This window comes from Sus scrofa, chromosome 8 (assembly GCF_054392235.1).
Source record: "Sus scrofa isolate SSC_HxYL_T2T_F1_AM1 chromosome 8, Sscrofa_HxYL_maternal_Yorkshire_Landrace_v2.0, whole genome shotgun sequence".
Taxonomy (NCBI): domain Eukaryota; kingdom Metazoa; phylum Chordata; class Mammalia; order Artiodactyla; family Suidae; genus Sus; species Sus scrofa.
In genome coordinates, this window is record NC_139390.1 from 138860099 (window position 1) to 138879319 (window position 19221).

At 40.5% G+C, this 19221-nt stretch overlaps 2 protein-coding genes across 7 annotated transcripts in view; one reads left to right on the forward strand and one right to left on the reverse strand.

The window, feature by feature from the left end:
• Positions 1-19221, forward strand: part of MAPK10 (mitogen-activated protein kinase 10) — a 454812-nt gene that overhangs the window by 135439 nt on the left and 300152 nt on the right. For 4 of the 6 annotated variants that reach the window (XM_084973669.1, XM_084973666.1, XM_084973657.1 and 1 more), the window contains one exon: positions 13179-13244. The exons of 1 other annotated variant lie outside the window; for it this stretch is intronic. The gene's annotated coding sequence lies outside the window, so the exon portion shown is untranslated. Of the gene's footprint in view, positions 1-12577; positions 12714-13178; positions 13245-19221 lie in introns of those variants that run through there. One more of the 6 variants, XM_084973655.1, reaches the window with a different exon arrangement.
• LOC146401090 (large ribosomal subunit protein eL39-like) lies at positions 11485-12024 on the reverse strand. Its single transcript, XM_084971141.1, has 2 exons — positions 11844-12024; positions 11485-11549 (listed from the first exon to the last, which is right to left on the reverse strand). Exons 1-2 carry the CDS (start codon positions 12010-12012, stop codon positions 11485-11487), a joined length of 234 nt encoding a protein of 77 aa, XP_084827267.1. The 5' UTR covers positions 12013-12024.

The window sequence follows — 19221 nt, forward strand, 5'->3', positions numbered from 1 at the left end:
CTCCCCATGTTGATAAACACTGTCATCTATCTTGTTGCACAAGGATTTAAAGCTTCATGAGGTCCAGTTTCACTTCCAATGCATTGTTTTTTTCTCCTAGAGCCCCAAGAAGTTCAGACCTTCATCTGAGGATCACCAGAGAGAGTTCACTGTCTAGAGAGCCAGCCTGACTCTCTAAGCTGTAGAATTGGCCCTCTATTCATTTTCCATTCCGTATTTGGCTTGATGTGGAGTTACAAAAAAAGTTGAGAATGCTTAGAGTGGATGCTTCTATTGTTCTTCAGCCATAATGTACCTGAAAAACTTGCATGTAGGCATAGACATTGTATTCCTAAAGATTGGACTACTTTGGCTAATATGACCAGAAGATAAGAATCTAAATTGTTTGTTTGCTCTTATGTTAGAGGATAATTATTCAAGCATAGCTTTTTACTACAATTAGAGTGGTGACCTATGATAATATTATAGAGCCTTGCATTCTGATGACATGCAAGTTTTAAGAATTCAAATATCTTTTTAGGTACTAAAACCATGCTTAAGAAGTATTGAATGTGCAGATAAGTTTGAATGTAAATTACGCATCTCTGCTTTCATCTTCCGCAATTTCATAACTGATTTGTACATAGGCTTTCATGTCTGAGAATGAGGCCAAGTGTAGAGGAAACAAAGGTCTTTCCTAAAATTTAAATGTTCTAATGTTTTCAAAAAGGTTGCACTGGTAATGCAAGAAGATAAAATAATGAAACCACTCAGATAGCAATTGTGTGGCACATGCTCTGAGAACCAGTCTCTCAAAGAGTCAAGCGTAGGGAGATACCAAGGATAATCTCTGCATGGACAGAGACTGGGAACTTGATTTTCTGGCTCTGCATGTTTTGGAAGGTGCTAAATGTTGGACTGCTTGGGAAGTGCTCTAATACACATGCAACACCTGCTATTCATGTACATCCCACAACGCTGAGTCGCTAGGACTTTTAGATAACAAAGCTAAAGTAGTGGGGTCATTAGTTCCAGAGGGAACCGAGACTAAATGATTTCTCTAGGGTTATACTGCAGTCAGAAGTAGAATTAGAGGCCCAGACCCAGGGGTGACTCTGCAGGAAGCACTGTTTTAATCCTCGCCTTCACCCTGGAGGAAATTTATGTAAGGGCAGAAATGAGGTTTTATCTATTCACCCTTAATGCAGCTTCTTTATAAATAGCTCACAGTAGCTGATTGTCATCGGAGAGAGAAAGCCTGTGAGAGACATATACCTGCTTGCCTCATAATGTACTGCTAAGGTTAGACTGAGAAATATTTCTATTTCTGCCTCTATTTCGATTTGTGGAATGTCAGTTAAACCATTCATCACTTGTACTTTGCTTTTCTGAATAACAACCGTTTGCATAGAACAGGTATGCAAGGGGTATGTTTTTTTCTCTCCTAACAATAAGTACCGCTGTTTACAAAGATGCCTTCAGCTTAAAAAAAATTATTTTATTGAAGTATAGTTCATTTACAATGTTGTGTTAATTTCTGGTGTATAGTAAAGTAATTCAGTTAGCTATATGAGATATATGTGTATGTATATATATATATATATTATATACATATTCTTTTCTATTATGATTTATCACAGGATATTGGAGACAGTTCCATGTGCTACACAGTAGGATCTTGTTGCTTATCCATTCCATATAGAATAGTTTGCAGCTGTTAACCCCAAACTCTGAGTCCTTCACTCCTCACTGCCTTGGCAACCACAAGTCTCTCCTCTATGTCTGTGAGTCTGTTTCTGTAAGTCCGTTTGTTATCATGTTCTAGGTTCCACGTAGAAATGATGTCGTGTGATATTTGTCTTTCTCTGTCTGGCTTACTTAATTTAGTATGATCATCTCTAGATCTGTCCATGCTGCTGCAAATGAAGCTGCTATAAAAAGTTTTAAGTACCTGTCTAGCATTTAGTCCCAGTGAACTACACAAAATTGTTCTCTGGGTCAAGACCTTTGTTTCCCTTTATTCTTCTCAAAAGATTTTATACTTCCTTTTCTCCCATCCGGATGTAACAGATGCAGCATTTAAGGTTTGTTCCAGGCACCATGTGGCAATAGAGTAGTGATTCTCAATGGGAGAAGATATGCCACACCTCTCTGGGAGAAGTTTAGGAGGTTTGGGCTTTTTTTTGTCTTTGTTGAGTGTTAAAATGATCAGGAGTCCAGGAGTTCCCATTGTGGCTCAGTGGAAACAAATCCAACTGGTATCCAAGAGGATGTGGGTTTGACACCTGGCTTTGCTCAGTGGGTTAAGGATCCGGTGTTGCCTTGAGCCATGGTGTAGGTCACAGACATTGATCAGATATGGCATTGCAGTGGCTGTGGTGCAGGCCTGCATCTACAGCTCCGATTCGACCCCTAGCTTGAGAACTTCCATATGCCGCACCTGCAGCCCTAAAAAAAAAAAAAAGATTGTGAGTCCAATTGGCCTTTTTCCCTCTTTTCTAGTTCAGCCATACCCGCAGCATATGGATGTTCCCAGGCCAGTGCCGGGAATCGAACTGACACCTCAGCAGAGTCAAGCTGGATCGTTAACTGTCTATGACACACGAGAGCCCCTCCAATTGGCCTTTAATTGTCTAGGAAGAAGAGGGTTGTATATTTTGCAATGTTGGAGACACATTCTCCATATACAATAAAAAATTGTCCCATATTCTGCGTGACTTATGAGTAGCTCATGAGAGACAAACCTTTATATTTTGTCAAGATTTTCATATACACTGAATTTTCTAGGAATGCAATTACTGTGTAAGTAGAGGAAGGATTTTATACAATCTTTTTATGTTTTCAGTTACTAGGAGTTGATAAGGAATTCAAAATATGTTACTGAAGGCAGTGTCACTTGTGGAATTTGAATTGTTAAAATGAATCATTCTGCATTTATAGGTGTTGAATCCATGTTGAAAGAACCTTTCTCTCTCATGTATCCAATTCTGAATATATTTATTTATCACCTATTTTAAAATGACAAATACAGAGAAGAAAGTTTGACAATATTCAGTTGAATATTGCCTTTTCTTAAATCTGAGTTTATTCATTAAAAGAGGGCAAACATCTGAATTCTTTTTCTTTTCTAGTGGAACCATTCCTGAACATTTAAATACTATATGTATACATAAAATATTATTTCTTTTTTATCTCACAGTTGATGCATTATATTGATGCTTCAAAATTGTATACATAGGTAGGTTGTGTTATTCATAAATTTTATTCCGTGGTGGTAAAAGAGGGAGATAAAATAATTTATTATCAAAAGTATATACTGGAATGGATAGGATTGAAAACCATTACAACGGATCTGCCTATCAAAGTGATGATCTGGAAAATTCTTTTTTTTAAAGGTTTATTGAAGTGTAGTTTATTTACAAGGTTGTGATAATTTCTACTGTACAAAAAGGTGATTCAGTTATACATAGACACACATCCATTCTCTTTCGGATTCTTTTCCCATATAGATTATCCCAGAATATTGTGTAGAGTTTTCTGCGCTATAGAGCAGGTCCCTGTTGGCTAATTATTCCATATACCTCGGTGTGCACTTATGCCAATCCCAAACCCCCAATTCATCCCACCCTCCCTCCCCAACTGCCCCCTTTGGCAACCATAAGTTTTTCAAAGTCTGTGATTCTGTTTATGTTCTGCAAATAATTTTGTATCCCTTTTAAGATTCCACATATAAGTGATATCATATGATGTTTGTCTTTCAATGTGTGTCTTTCAATTCACTTGGTATGTTAATTTCGAGGTCCATTCATGTTGCCACAAATGGCATTAATTCGTTCTTTTTTTTTTTTTTAATGGTGAATGTTCCAGCGTATACATATGTATCACATCTTCTTTATCCATTCTTCTGTTGATGAACACTTAGGTTGCTTCATGACTTAACTATTGTATACAGTGCTGCAGTGAATATTGCGGTGCATGTATCACTTTGGTTTTTTTAAATTACTTAATGAATTTATTATATTTATAGTTGTGCAATGATCATCATAATCCAATTTTATAGGATTTCCATCCCATGTATCATTTTGAATTATGGTTTTCTCTGGATAGACGCCCAGGAGTGGGATGCTAGATCATATGGTAGTCGTATTTTTTAGTTTTTTTCGAGGAACCTCCATACAGTTTTCTGCAGTGGTTGTACCAGTTTACATTCCTACCAACACTGTAGGAACATTCTCTTTTCTTTGCACCCTCTCCAGCATTTATTATTTGTAGACTTTTGTGTGATGGCCATTCTGGCGGGTGTATGGTGGTATCTCATAGTAGTTTTGATTTGCACTTCTCTAATAATTAGTGATGCTGAACATCTTCTCATGTGTTTTTTGGCCATCTGTATGTCTTCTCTGAAGAAATATCTGTTTAGACCTTCTGGCTGTTTTTTGATTTTTTTTTTTTTGTATTGAGCTGTAGGAGAAGTTTTATATTTTGGAGCCTAATCCAGTGTCAGTCCATTCTTGATGGTTTCTTCTGCAGCTTTGCCTGAAGGAAGACCAACAGTGAGGTTTAAGAATGATAGTTCCCACTAGTAAAAGACTGATTGTTTCTTAGCTGTGGTAGCAAGTAACCACCAGAACTGGTTTTAAACCTGTTTAATAAATCAGTGACAACTCACCTGAGTGAATATACTTCTGTGGGCAAACCAACCAGTGACAGCTCCTTCCTTCTGAAAGGCAGCCAGACTCACTCCAATGAAGGTGCTTTTGAAGATCTAACTATTAGCAGCAGTGTGACTCTGTGACTCCAGTCCCAAGCTCCTGCGGTTAATGTCAGCCCCCCTCTGCTGCTGTCTCTGGACACCATGCTTCCTAAAAGTCCGTGCAGTGTCAGCAGTCTGTCTGCTTGGGGAGCTCGTGTGTAGGCAGCATAGTTCTTCCTAAGTAATAAATTTAGCTCTGAGGTTTTGTTGCAGATTCTGTATCGTGGTATCGTCCTTCGTCTCACACTATCATGTCACCTGAGTCTCATCTGCCACTGAGATGCAGAGTCGCACAGCAGTTATGAACCTGGACTCCAGGCTGCTGCAGCTGCATTCTGGCTATGTGCTTTCAAGAAATCTGTCTCGGTTTTTTCATTTGGAAAATCAGGAGAATTAATAGCATCAATCTGACAGGGTTAAATTAAATATGTGTATCACTTTGAGTGCTTTCTAAGTATTAGCTATTATTATTTCTTTCTTTTATAAAGTACTTTGCATAAGTTCAAAGTTAAAAGGAGGAAAAGGTTTCATTATTCCTTTACAATTCAAGGCTTTGTTTGCCTTTTTTTTTGTTGTTGTTGGTTTTTTTTTTTTTGTTTTTCGTTCTTTTAGGGCCACACCTGTGGCCTATGGAGGCTCCCAGGCTAGGGGTCTAATCGGAGCTGTAGCTGCCAGCCTATGCCAGAGCCACAGCAACGCGGGATCCGAGCCGCGTCTGCAACCTACACCACAGCTCACGGCAACGCCGGATCGTTAACCCACTGAGCAAGGGCAGGGACCGAACCCGCAACCTCATGGTTCCTAGTCGGATTCGTTAACCACTGCGCCACGACGGGAACTCCTCAACATTAATATCTTTAAAGTGTAACCTTAATACTTTTGAAACATGGACAAGTTGTGCCTGTGTGTGCATGTGCATGCTATATATGTACATATAGCCATATATATATATCTGTCAATTTTGAAGTTATTCCCATTGTTTGAAGAGTAGCTCATCTTTAGGCTACATTCATAGGGGAACAAATATCTATTGAATATAGTGTGTCCTAACAACAAGATCCCAATATTAATAAATAGTTGGATGTTTGTTGCTAAAGTCTAGCATATTGAGTTTTTTATATTTTAACTTTTGCTCTATTACAGGTATTATATCTTTTATCCATTAATTCATTTAACAAAAATTTATTATTTGTCTACTTTGTGCCAGGTGGTGTTTGGGGGACTAGAAATAAAATAGCGAGCTATTGTATTGAATACATTTCACACATCTGTGTTTCCTTTTGGAAACAGAAAGGTCATGGGTATAATTTGTGTTACTTATGACTATTTCTCTTTATACGTGCTTATGTTTGTACTTATATTACAGTTACATAATGACCAATGATTTGAATGGTATTTACTTAGATGGATCCTGTTGCTATCGTTGGATTCACTTTTATACAATAACATTGGAAAGGCAGAGTGTTAGGCAAGTTTTGTGCCCTCAAGTCAGTAGTCAGGATTTCCAGAGGCAGGAAGTCACTGACACCTTGTTTCTTGCTCTTTTTTTTTTCTTTTTCTTTTTTTATTATTTTCCCACTGTACAGCAAGGGGGCCAGGTCATCCTTAGATGTATACATTGCAGTTACAGTTTTTTCCCCCACCCTTTCTTCTGTTGCGACATGAGTATCTAGACATAGTTCTCAATGCTATTCAGCAGGATCTCCTTATAAATCTATTCTAGGTTGTGTCTGATAAGCCCAAGCTCCCGATCCCTCCCACTCCCTCCCCCTCCCATCAGGCAACCACAAGTCTCTTCTCCAAGTCCATGATTTTCTTTTCTGAGGAGATGTTCATTTGTGCTGGATATTAGATTCCAGTTATAAGTGATATCATATGGTATTTGTCTTTGTCTTTCTGGCTCATTTCACTCAGTATGAGATTCTCTAGTTCCATCCATGTTGCTGCAAATGGCACTATGTCATCCTTTTTTATGGCTGAGTAGTATTCCATTGTGTATATATACCACATCTTGCTCTTTTAATTCAAGTTCTCATAAAGATTAGTAATAAACGTCACCTCACAAATCATTTGGCAAATAACTGAATTGACTCTGTGAGAATCTGCTTGATTCTTCTTGTGTTCACTCTTGAACTTGTAATGTTTGGTGTTAATATTTGTTAGTTGTTAATTTTAGAGTTGTGCATAAATGTTAATAATCATACACATTTTTATGTCCTTAGTCATAGCTACAACGTGTATACACATTAACTGACAAAAAATAAGTAGTGTACAATGCCATATGGTAACTGTGGCATGTTTTATATAAACCATGTGCGTCTTCTACAAACATATATTTTTTCTGGTGTTCCCGTCATAGTGCAGCGACTAGGAACCATGGGGTTGCAGGTTCAATCCCTGGCCTCGCTCAGTGGGTTAAGGATCCAGCCTTGCCATGAGCTGTGGTGTGGGTTGCAGACATGGCTTGGATATGGCATGGCTGTGGTGTAGGCAGGCGGCTATAGCTCTGATTCGCCTGGGACCTCCTTATACTATGGGTGTGGCCCTCAAAAGGCAAAAAACCCCCCGAAAAACAAACATATTTTTTCAGAACTATTTGAGGTAAATTATGAGTTGCATTATACATCATGACTCTTTAAATAGTGTGAATTTTCTAACATGATTATAGTACTGTTATTCTTTACATCGATAATTTACCATTTGTTTAATAGTTTTATGATTTTTTAAATTTTAAACTTTTTCTGCATATTTATGTGTGTATATTTAAATACACACACACATATATGTATATTTGCATTTTAGGGCTGCACCTGCGGATATATGGAAGTTCCCAGGCTAGGAGTTGAATCAGAGCTACAGCTGCCAGCCTACACAATAGACACAGCCACACCAGACACAAGCTGTGTCTGACCAACACCACACTCATGGCAATACCAGATCCTTAACCCACTGAGCGAGGCCAGGATTGTACCCTCATCTTCATGGATCCTAGCCGGGTGAACTACTGAGCCATGAAGGGAACTCCTAAAATAATGTTTAAAGAAAAGACTTCTCACTATGTTAGTAATGGCTTAGAATTAGTTATACTCAAGTAGTACATTGTATTTCATACAAAAAAAATCAACTAGGTCCAATTAAACAATATAAATGACTAATATTAGGAGACTATAAAAAATAACTTAGAAAAACGCTCCTTGGAGAAGAAAGTTCAGTTCACTCTTTTCATGTCAACATGAACTATGTAGCTGCCTCTTTTTCTTTTTACTTTTCTTTCACCCTATGAGGTGAATGACAGCAATGCTCCAAACAAGGCGCCCAGGCTCTCCCTTCATTTCCGTTGACTAGAGTGCGGGGTGGGATAGAACACCGGCCGAGGCAGCGCCAGCAGTTTGGAGGTAAGTGCTCAGGGATTCACACTCGTCCAGCCTGAGCCTCGAGAACAAACAGCAGGAACTGCTTTTTAGAAGACAGGATGCTGGGTAAATTGATAAAATTAAATATTGTATAATTTGGTAAAGGCCTGCACCTAAATAGTTGGTCATTGTGAAAGGAAGCTCTAATTTATCGTTTTGAATTTAATACATAGCTGTTTTCATGAGTATATTTTGGTAATAATACCCAAGAACAGAAAATCATTGGCAAAATTAAGTGGAATCAGGCCAGAAATGATCTTTTCTTGTTCAAGTAAACCAATTTAGTTCTTTGTTTAAGCTTGAAGGACTTTCTCCCCATCTCGGGCCATTACTGCTACCGCCCAAAAGCCAGCCAAACAAATACGATCTGACCAGCTCCCTCCTTGCCCCTTCCCACCCCAGCTCCAGTCAGAGAATTTGTGTAAAACTCACTGTAGCTGTATGCAAGTCTGATCCAGCTGTTTCTCCAGAGCTTGTCCTCTCTGGAGGACAAGTTCTTGCTCATTCTCTTCTATATCCCTGTTTTTTATCCCTTTGGCTTCATGCCTAGGTTTTTCCTTTCTGTACTTCCTTTTTTTTTTTTGTCTTTTTGCCATTTCTTGGGCCGCTCCCATGGCATATGGAGGTTCCCAGGCTAGGGGTCTAATCTAAGACGCAGCTCGGGATCCGAGCCGCGTCTGCAAGCTACACCACAGCTCACGGCAACGCCGGATCGTTAACCCACTGAGCAAGGGCAGGGATCGAACCCGCAACCTCATGGTTCCTAGTCGGATTCGTTAACCACTGCGCCACAATGGGAACTCCTGTACTTCCTTTTAATTGAATAGTCTTTCCCGAGAGCTCACTTCTCTCTATCAAAGTCTTTGGTCAAGTGATGTCCCATATCCACCCCAGTCTCCTACCTGCTAGGATCTCCTTAACACATTGCTCCTATATCCCAGTAGGATATGCTAGCCCAGCCTAGATATCAGAGCCACAGGGATCTGTTATTTTATCTGAAAAGTAGGCTCTCAATAGTGCAGACGTAAGCCTTCAAGTTTCAACCTGTGGTATGCTAATTCTACCTGTTGGCAGAGGACTTAAATAGCAGAACCAACCTTTTATGGTAATCTCTACAGTCAGTCAACAAATATTTGCTAAGCAACTACAGTAAGTCAGATATTGTGCTATTGGTAGGGATTCAAGAGCATCAAATAAATAAGACCTTCTCCTTCCCTTCCTAGATTCTGAATAATTTAAGAAAAAAAAGAGCAAGGCAGATGGAAGTGAAAGACCAGACCGTTGCCCATAGAATAAGCGTGAGGACATGGATTTGTGAGAGAGCCAAGTGGACCGCTCAGCGAAATCTCAGAATTAGAGATACCTGTCCACACGTCCCTGCAGTGCTAGACCAGGATAGACCTTTCTGCCCAGGGAATTAAGTTCTAGAGGTGCAGTGAAAAACACCTTCTTGTAGGCAGGCAGCGGCCATCAAAGAGAATGGTGCAACAGAGAATGCCCAATAGTTCTTCCCAATTTTCACTTCTCTCACATGAAGAGTACGTAAAGGGACAGGAAGATGCGGTAAGTAAGCTTAGGGAAATATATCTTCATGTCCACCAGGAGTGGGGTGATGGAATCCCCTTCTGACTGAATGCACTGTGGATATGGTGGTGCACAGACATGGTCCTTCCCCTCGTGGGGTTTATAATCCAACGGGGGGAGGCAGCTATTAGACATGCAGTTACAAATGATGAAGTGGGATGCAATTCCTTTTGCGCATTGTACTCGGAACAGAACTTGAGTGATAAATTGCCTGTTTTAAAAATATTTTTTCCTTTACCAGTCATTTTGTCTCTCTTCACCTAGTTAAAGCTGGATAAATACTGTGACCCTAAGGCCTTCTTGTTGTGTGCTTTAGTTTAAATATCCTGTTGCTGTTTATAGTCTTTCCTGCTATTAGACACAACACAACCAATTGTCTCATTTTCCTAAGTTATAATCACTTTGCAGTCTGACATCATGGGGATTATACCCAGGTCATGTTCGTGGAGCGTTCGTGTTCCAGACTTTTTAGGTTCATATTTATAGTCTCTTAATTTAGCCCCTTCAGGAGCTAATCATATTTGTTGTGTGTGGATTTTTATAAGTTTATGTCTCAGATTTGTTTTCCTTATTTAAAAATTTGTGGGCGTTTTATAGAAATTCATAGAAAGCAAATAGATTTTCAGAAATAACTACTCTCTATCAGTTCATAGTAAAGATATATGATTAATTTGTACAGGACCAATGGTTGAATAGTTCATATTATAAAGAAATGGCACGGCATATAGGAAATGTTATCAAAGCAGTGAATTCAAAGATAAAACACTGCTGAGGTCAAACACAAGATTTTGTTTTTTTTTTTTGAAATTTCACTAAGTGTGAGGAAATCCTTCGGAGAGTTTGTACTGGTTCTGCTGCAGAGTCTTGCTTCTTTAGATGTTAAAATGGTGGATTAGCGATGTTGCTAGAAGAATTCCATGATGATGCAGCAGTTTAAGTAGCCAGCAGTTTCTCTGCAGTGGCTCGGAACTGGGGCTGTGGCCCAGGTACTTCCACATATGCCACAGGCCCTAGAACAGTGGTTGCTAGAATGGAAAAAAAAAAAATTAACAGTGATTGGTAGATCAAAGTTAAAATGGTTGAATAACAAGCTGGAATTTGCAGGTTGTTTCCATAGTAGCTAATCAGTAGCTTGGCGCTGTTTCTATTTATTAATTATAGAAATGTTTATGTTCCATTGGAACTTTCTAAATCTAAAATTGAGAAAGATACGTAGTAAAGAAAAAGTGAATGAAGATCAAAGTGTGAGCAATTTTGAGTTTATGTGCTTTAAAATTCCAAATAAATTCTACCATGCCGGTGCTATACCCAAGAGCAGTACATGTATAAGAAAACATTTTAGGTGTAATTATTTAGAAATCTGTTTTTCTTTCTTTCTTTTTTTTTGGCCATAGTGTGCAGTGGCTTGATGTGGGATTTTAGTTCCCAGACCAGGGATTGAACCCCGGGCCCCAGAGGTGAGAGCACCAGGTCCTCCACTAGGCCACTAAGGAACTCCCTGTTTTTTAAAAAAATCGCAATGATGAGCCATGGAGGGAACTGCTAAAAAAAAAAAAAAAAAAATCACAATGAATGTTCAGGGTGTGTGTCTTTTATTTTTTATTTTTTGGCATCCCCCTGCAGCATGCGGAATTTCCAGGGCCAGGAATTGAACCCATGTCCAGCAGGAACTAGAGCCACAGCATTGACAGCACCAGATTCTTAACCTGCTGAACCACCAGGGAACTCTGGAAGTTAACACTTTAGTGTTTTCTTTTAGTGCAGTTGTGCATGACTTAATTTCTTGTCCTGCTCAAACGTTGCAGATGAGTTGTCAGAATCTGTATGAAACATTCATAAATATAAAGTAAGCATTTATTGTTATCTTTTGCATCCAGTCCTTCAGTCAGCAGATCTGTCATTTCCACATTCAAAATATTCTGAATCCAACCATTTTTCTTTCTTTTCTTTTTTTTTTTTTTGGCCTTCCCATATTTATTCTGAGGCAAAGCACTATAAAGAGACAACAACATAAAGAGGACCCATCTCCTGATCTATCCAACTGGGGCTGTGCTGTTTTCAGTGTGATGCAAGCAAGTGACCACCACACGGCACAAATACGTGTGCCACCTCACGTGCGGAGGCTCCTTTCAGACCCAGATGGGTTCTTCTCCAATGTCTTCTCGTGGAGTTGTACCTGATTTTATTACCAGTTTTCATTTGAATCCATTGGGGGATGGGACGATTCTGCTTTTGCTTCTTGGCCAGGAATCGCTTGATCCTGAAAGTCTTGTCGGAAGACATGGCGAGGAATTAATTCAGTCACGCAGAGGATGGCGAGAAGAGGAGAGAGCCAGCTGTTTTTCTTATCTGCCCCTACGAACCTCATCTAACTCATGATCAGCTCTTGCCTCCACTAATAATATCCTTATTTGTGTCTCTGTCTCTGCTTTTTCCATCTTGACTGCGGTCTCCGCACTCTTCCTGCTCCCAGAGTGGTTCTTAGGTGTGAACAGGACCTGCTTCCGATTACACAGAATACAGTTCAAAGTCCTTACACGCCTCCTGGCTACCCTTCCTTTTGGCTGCTGCTCTGGTCTGATATCCTACTGCTTTCCCTTCCTTCCTGGCCTCCTTGCTGGTTTTATTTTTTTTTGTTTTTTATTTTTTTTAAGTACACCAAGCTCTGTCCTGTCTTTGGGTACTTCTCTCTGCCTTGAATATACAAAGTCCTTTGTTTCAAGGCCTATTTATTCTTCCCCTGCAGTTGTAATGTAGCCTTTTAATGTAGCCTTTTAATGTATTTATTCTTCCCCTGTAGTTGTAATGTAGCCTTTTAATGTAGCAGGAATTTCTTGCTATTTTTCAGCTCCTGGTATGTAGCACCTGGCACATAGGAGACATTGAATACAAATTGCTGAAGGACTGAACAGGCTGATGACAAAATCAAAGCTAACATTCTCTATTTTAGAGATGGCCCAGATAAGAGACAGTGAAGGCGCTGTGTAAGGAGAGCTTTCGTGTTCCTCCAATGCTTATAATGTTTAGGTGTTCTGTAGAAACCAGCGAGTGCTAAATAGTCCGCGAGGCTCTGGGACATAATGATGAGAGAAATGATGTCTTTTAGATTGTTGAGAAATGAGAGCAAAGAGATGTGAAGATTAAAAATTAATCAAAGAAGATAAACCAGGCCATTTAATTCTTTACAATTATTACGCACTTTAGTCGTACGTATTTGCTTTTTTGCCTTTCAATTATATGGAAGGTACATTCTGTCATCTCTATTTATGATTGTCTATTTTCTTTTTTTAATTATTTATATTCTTGGTACTTAACCCAACTCTTTGTAATGATATTTAAAATTTTTGAAGGTAAATTTCCTTTATCTTCTTCCTATATTAAATCTATTTGAAGAATAAAATACAATTGAAGAAGGAAATATTTATTATTTTATTCTCTGTTGAAAACAGGCAAGATTCAGGGCACTGCTGTGACATGGGTTCAATCCTTGGCATGGGAACTTTCACACACTGCAGGTATGATAAAAAAAAAAAAAGATAATGTTTATTTTGTTTTATTGGGTCATGCTCAGGTCATATTCTTCATGAAATTAATAAGTGTTTTCTTTCCAAAATTAAGAGGCTCCATGGAAAAATGGAAAAATAAAAACCAGGAAGCGAGTTGAGTTTATAAATTATTTATCTGTCTGCTATCATATGCTGAGTGGAAAAGGAAGGCTTGAAGGGTTAATAAGAGAATAGGTAATGAGTTCTACCCTTGCTTGGGGAACCTTACTGGGAAGGCAGGGAGATCCTGACAGCCCTTGTTGTCCAGGTCACAGCACAGAGAACCATCAAGAAGCTAATGGATCTGGATCTGCCGCTTGCTGGCTGTGTGGCCTGCAGTAAATGCTCAATACCTCCTAAGAGAGCAGTTTATTGGAAGAAGCTTGGACTCTTCCAGTTTTGTACCCAAAGGGAAAGAAAATAGAAGAATAAGGCTTCATGGAAAGGAAGCCTAATGTATCTCTGAGACTGCATTTATTTTATTTAATTCACAATATACGAGTATCTTCTAAGCATTTAAAAATTCTTAATTAAATTCTTATAACAATTTTATGAAGTATGTAATATCATTATCCTTATTTTACTGATGAGAAAACTGAAGCAAAGCAAGATTAAGCAGTTTACTCAAGGTCACACAGCAAGTAAGAAATAGAAGAAGCAGAGATTTGAATCCAGGAAATCTGTCTGGATTCATGCCCTTGACTCTGCTGCTTCCCACATTAGCCTAAAACTGAGGTTCTCTGACGTTAGCGAGCAGCAGAATCACCATGACAGAAAGTAGTAAGTCACACTCTCCGATGAAATTTATGGCTTTCTTTTGGTAATAATAATCCAACGATTTTGTCCTGCTGTAGTTGCTGCTTATTTTTATTTTAGTATTTTGAGTGATCTTATTTATTTATGTATTCACTTATTTTCTGCCTTTTTAAACATTTGTTTTTGTGGTAAAATATATATAACATAAAATTTACCATTAATCATTTAAAGTATACAGTTCGTAGTCGTGTTAAGTGTGTATTCACATTGTTGCAACCAATCTCCAGAACTTTTCATCTTGCAAAAGTGACACTGTACCCCTTAAACAACAACTCATCATCCCCTTCCTTTAGACCCTGGCAACCCCCACTGTTCTTTCTGACTCCATGAATGTGAGTGAGCCTAGGCACCTCCTATAAATGGGGTCGTAAGTATATTTGCCCTTTTGTGACTGGCTTGTTTCACTCAGCTTAATGTCCTCAAGTTTCATCCGTGTTGTAGGGCATGTGTCAGAATTTCTTTCCCTTGTGAGGCTGAATAATATTCATGATACATCTGTCTACCTGCTATCTATCGATCTATCAATCTGCCACATTTTGTTTATCCATTAATTCCTTGATGGACATGTGTGTTCGTTCTATCTCTTTTGGCTGTCGTGAATAATGCTGCTGTGAGTGTGGGTATATAAATGAGCTTATTTATTTTAAATATTCATTTTATTAATTAGATTAATATGGTCAATAACTACTTTTTATTTCTTTTTAACTTTTCTTATTTAAACTTTTTCTGTAGTTCAAATTACATTTGTTATGGAAACTTGTACATTCTTTTTGGCAAATGCTTTTATTATTATTAGTTTCCTTATTTTTAGCCTGTTTCATCAATTTAACTTAGTTTCATATATAAAATAAGGAAGTGCTAACAGAACAAGAGATTTTCATGTTTTTCACGAATACGAGGTAAGAGTTGTGTGAATATTTGAGTCAGATTTTATTTCTTGACTCTCTTTTAAATATTTTTTGTTTGTTGAACAGTAAGAACATTCAAATGTGATCCAAAACAAACTTATCATAACAAAAATCACAGACACATTAACATATGCTGTCACGTTAGCACGCTCATTCATAATTCAGTTATTCATCATATGTTTCTGGAGCTCCAACTAGGTCAGCCTCTGTGCCAGGTCGCAGGTGAATTAGTAGTCATGGTCGATACCCACAGACGGTGTTAGGTCCACAGGTACGACAGCTATGAAAAATAAACAGACATGTAAAATCCCTCACTGCAGACTGTGGTAAGATCTGAGGGGGAAGGATGGGGAATAGTTAGAATAATGAGTGAGAGCTTTATTTAGCAAGTGGTGGGGCTGGCCAGGCAGGGGCTTTCTGAGTAGGTGCCATGTAAACCTGGAGTGAAGAATGAGTGTGTTGGGGGGCAGTGCCAGCTCAGGTCAATGTGGAACAGAGTTGTGCTGCAACTCTGTTGTTTGCCCCTCGAGATCCACTCTCCCCCTTTCTCTGCCTGTCTCTTTGAGCTGAGCTGAATGGACTCCGACAGGTAGTTGGACTTCAGGGGTTCTCACAAGGCAGTGATGTTGATACCAGGGCATATGTGCAGCATGTGAAAATTCTGGGCCATTGATTGAACCTGTGCTGGAGTAGCAAGCTGAGCTACTGTGGCGACGATGCTGGGTCCTTAACCCACTGCACCACAGGGGAACACCATATCTCTCTTTTTTTAAAAACTCAGGGATTTATGAGTCAGTTCCATTAAAGAAATATATTTTCCAACAGCAACAAAAAAATGTGAGTTTCCGTCATGGCTCAGCAGAAACGAATCTGACTAGTGTCCATGAGGATGCGGGTTCAATCCCTGGCCTCGCTCAGTAGGTTAAGGATCCGGTGTTGCCGTGAGCTGTGGTGTAGGTCACAGACATGGCTCAGATCTGGTGTTGCTGTGGCTCTGGCACAGGCTGGCAGCTGTAGCTCTGATTCGACCCCTAGCCTGGGAACTGCCATGTGCCGTGGGTACAGCCCTAAAAAGATGCATACACACAAAATATAGAGAACCGAATTTCATGCTGGTAATAACAGTTGTGAAATTGTCATCTGTAAGTCAGGACTGAAAATGTCTGCTTCATCAAAAAAGCCACATTGTGTTCCTTGATCACTTTTACTGTAAACAAATGGTGCAACTTTACATCTGCGTAATGTATTTGTAATGAATGAAACATCGCTTTACAGATTTTATACACTGGGCTTTATGTGAGATTTTGTCGAGGAAAAGAAAAAAGGGTTTCATTAAGGAAGTTGAGAGCAAGTAGACTAGATGAATGTACTGAGGGTTTGTGCTTGGAAACCTGATAACCGGGAAGGCCTGCGGCTCGGACTAAAGTGGGTACAAGAGCCAGCTTGTCCTTGGTGGTCCTTGCCTAGGACTGGCCTGTTCTCTTTGTTAAAACTGGAGCTACCACACAGTCTGGGGCTAAATTACTCCAAAGTCAGCAGACACCTGTGATACACTGTCTCCAGAGGTGTGTGGATGTGTCAGGGTCATCGCACGACACAGAGGCGTGGCAGTGGCAAAGGGGGAGACTGTACGCCAACACGCAGTGGGCCTTGATCAAGCCACATTCTCACGGAAAATAGACCAACAACGACCCCAAAGCTCCCACTCCCAACACGTCCAGTTGTTTTCATGTTTTTGTGCTCCTTTTGAGGTGTTGCAAAATGATGTTTACAGTATGCTGCTGCTGGTGGTAGAATTGTGATCCATGTTGTTAGAGATTTGAGTTTCATTCCTTTCAGACTTTACAGAAGCAGGCTGGGTCTTAGGCACGTTCTTTGGGCTTTAGGATGAACTCCCCGTTCCATAAAATGGGAAATAAGCCATCTGTCTCCTGGTTCCCACTGAACCCCAACTCTCACCGCACAAGTGTAGCACTCTTGTGCCCCCGAGCTCTTGCGCTCCAACCGTATTTCGGTCCTTTTCGTTGTCCGAACCCGCCAGCCTGTGCCATGCTACCCTGGGCATGTTTATGTTGGCTCTTTTTTATGGAAAGTTCTTTTAAGCCTACCCTCCCCTGCTGCTTATTCCTGGGAGTCCAGTAGAAGTGACTGTGTTCTCCTTTGTAATTCGTGGAACTGACTTATTTCTGTCCCAGGCTTCTTGAGGGCTGGAGCCATGACGGATTTATAGGGAGCTCTCCTGCGCCCGTTCCCGTCCCAGGTGCAAAGGAGTGCCGAGAGATGTTTAGTGCCTGACGAATATCTTCTTTTTATAAAATTTCCAAGGATGTCAGATCAAATGTGGAAGATTGTTGCACTTAGTCATTGACCAGGTAGTCAGCTGGTCTACCTCCTGGGTGTCAGGCATTGTTCTGAGTTCTGAGGATACACCAGTCGCAAAACATTGTCCCCATCCTCATACATCTTAGAGGGAAAGACAGAAAATGTAACGTGTCAGGAAGAGGTGACTGGTGTAAAGAAAAGCACAGCCCTGGGGGGAGGGGTAGAGGCGATGTGAGGTGCTGTTTAGACAGGCTCGTCCCCAAGTCCCTCCAGGCGACCTCTCCGTGAGGTCGGCATGGACCAAGGCACAGATAGCGCGCATATGAAGGAAGAGGATTAGAGAGAAGGAGCGGCAAGTGCAAAGGCTGTGAGGCGGGAGCATCCCGACTTTTCTGAAAAGCAGCAAGGACACCAGTGCTGGCTGGAGGGGCAGAGGCGTGCGGGAGAGGAGGGCAGAGAATCGGGTCAGGGAGGGAGCCCGGAGTCAGAGCCCGGGGCTCACGAGGAGGAATCCGCACTCTGTTCTCAGCGTGGTGGGAAGAGACAGGACATAACTGGCCCCTGGGGTTGTCCTGAGGAGAGCAGACTGCACGGGAGCAGCAAGAGAAACGGGAGGACCGTTTTGTTTTGCTGGGGCTCCTGGAGCAACGCACCGAAAACCGGTGGCTGAAACAAGAGAAGTTTATCACCTCACAGTTCTGGAGGCTAGAAGTCCAGAATCAAGGTGTGACAGGATGGGTTCCTTCTGAGGCTGTTCCAGGCCTCTCTCCTTGCTTGTAGCATCTTCCTTCAATGCACGTCTGCCTGTGTACAAATGCCCCCTTTTTGTAAGGACACCTACTGCTTAATGGATTAGAAGCCCGAGTTTTATTGGATTCAGGACTCATTTTACTCCTGTATGATCTCATCTTTTTTTTTTTTTCCTCCTGGTTTTTAGGGCCACACCCATGGCATGTGGAAATTCCCAGGCTAGAGGGCCGATCGGAGCTGTAGCTGCCAGCTACACCACAGCCACAGCAACGCCAGATCCTAACTGAATCTGTGACCTACACCACAGCTCACAGCAACGCCAGATCCTTAACCCACTGAGCGAGGCCAGGGATTGAACCTGCGTCCTCGTGGATACTAGTCAGATTCATTTCCACTGAGCCATGACAGAAACTCCCTGTGTGGCCTCATCTTAACTGCTTACATCTGCAAACCACCTGGCTGTATTTCCAAATAAGGTCACATTCTAAGGTACTGGGATATTAGGACAAAAACACATCTTTTTGGGGGGACGCAATTCAATCCATGACAGAACTCAGTTCTTCCTACCACCTGGGTGCGAGTTATGTTTGACCAGGAGGACAGGATAAGGCCCCAGATAAAAGGTCGGGGCACAGTGCTTGGCACAGAGAAGACACCTGTTTGTGTTAAACTGTTGTAGAACTGAGGGATTTTTACTTACCTCCACTGTAGTAGAATGATAATAAGTTCACGGATTTCATTACAGAAATTTGTGTGAGGTTCACATAAGGAGGTGAGGGGATACTTAACATTATGGATTGAGAGAGTGTTTTCTACTGGACTGTTATATTTCTTGCAAATTAAATCCAGTTTCTACTGAATTTTTACGTGATTTGTAAGTTGAAGCTCCTTTCTGATTTGTCTCTCCCAAGTTCATTGCTAGAGGCTGTTGCAACATCTTGGTATCATTTGTGACAGAGAGTAACTTGGCCCATTTCTGTGTTTAAAGTATTCCTATTTGTGTTATATATACAGCTTTATTTTTTTAGTTTTAATTTTTTTTTTTTTTTTTGCTTTTTAGGGCCACACCTGTGACATATGAAGGTTCCCAGGCTAGGGGCTGAATTGTAGCTGAGGCTGCTGGCCTACCCCACAACCACAGCAGCACAGTA

What these genes read in the sequence shown, in the direction of transcription:
- LOC146401090 (XM_084971141.1), bottom strand. Translation starts at nt 12,012, where the DNA reads ATGTCTTCCGACAAGACTTTCAGGATCAAGCGATTCCTGGCCAAGAAG. An exon ending in TCTGAAAGGAGCCTCCGCAC is followed by an intron (nt 11,550 to 11,843) that starts GTGAGGTGGCAC and finishes TGTTTCATACAG; the next exon opens with ATTCTGACAACTCATCTGCA.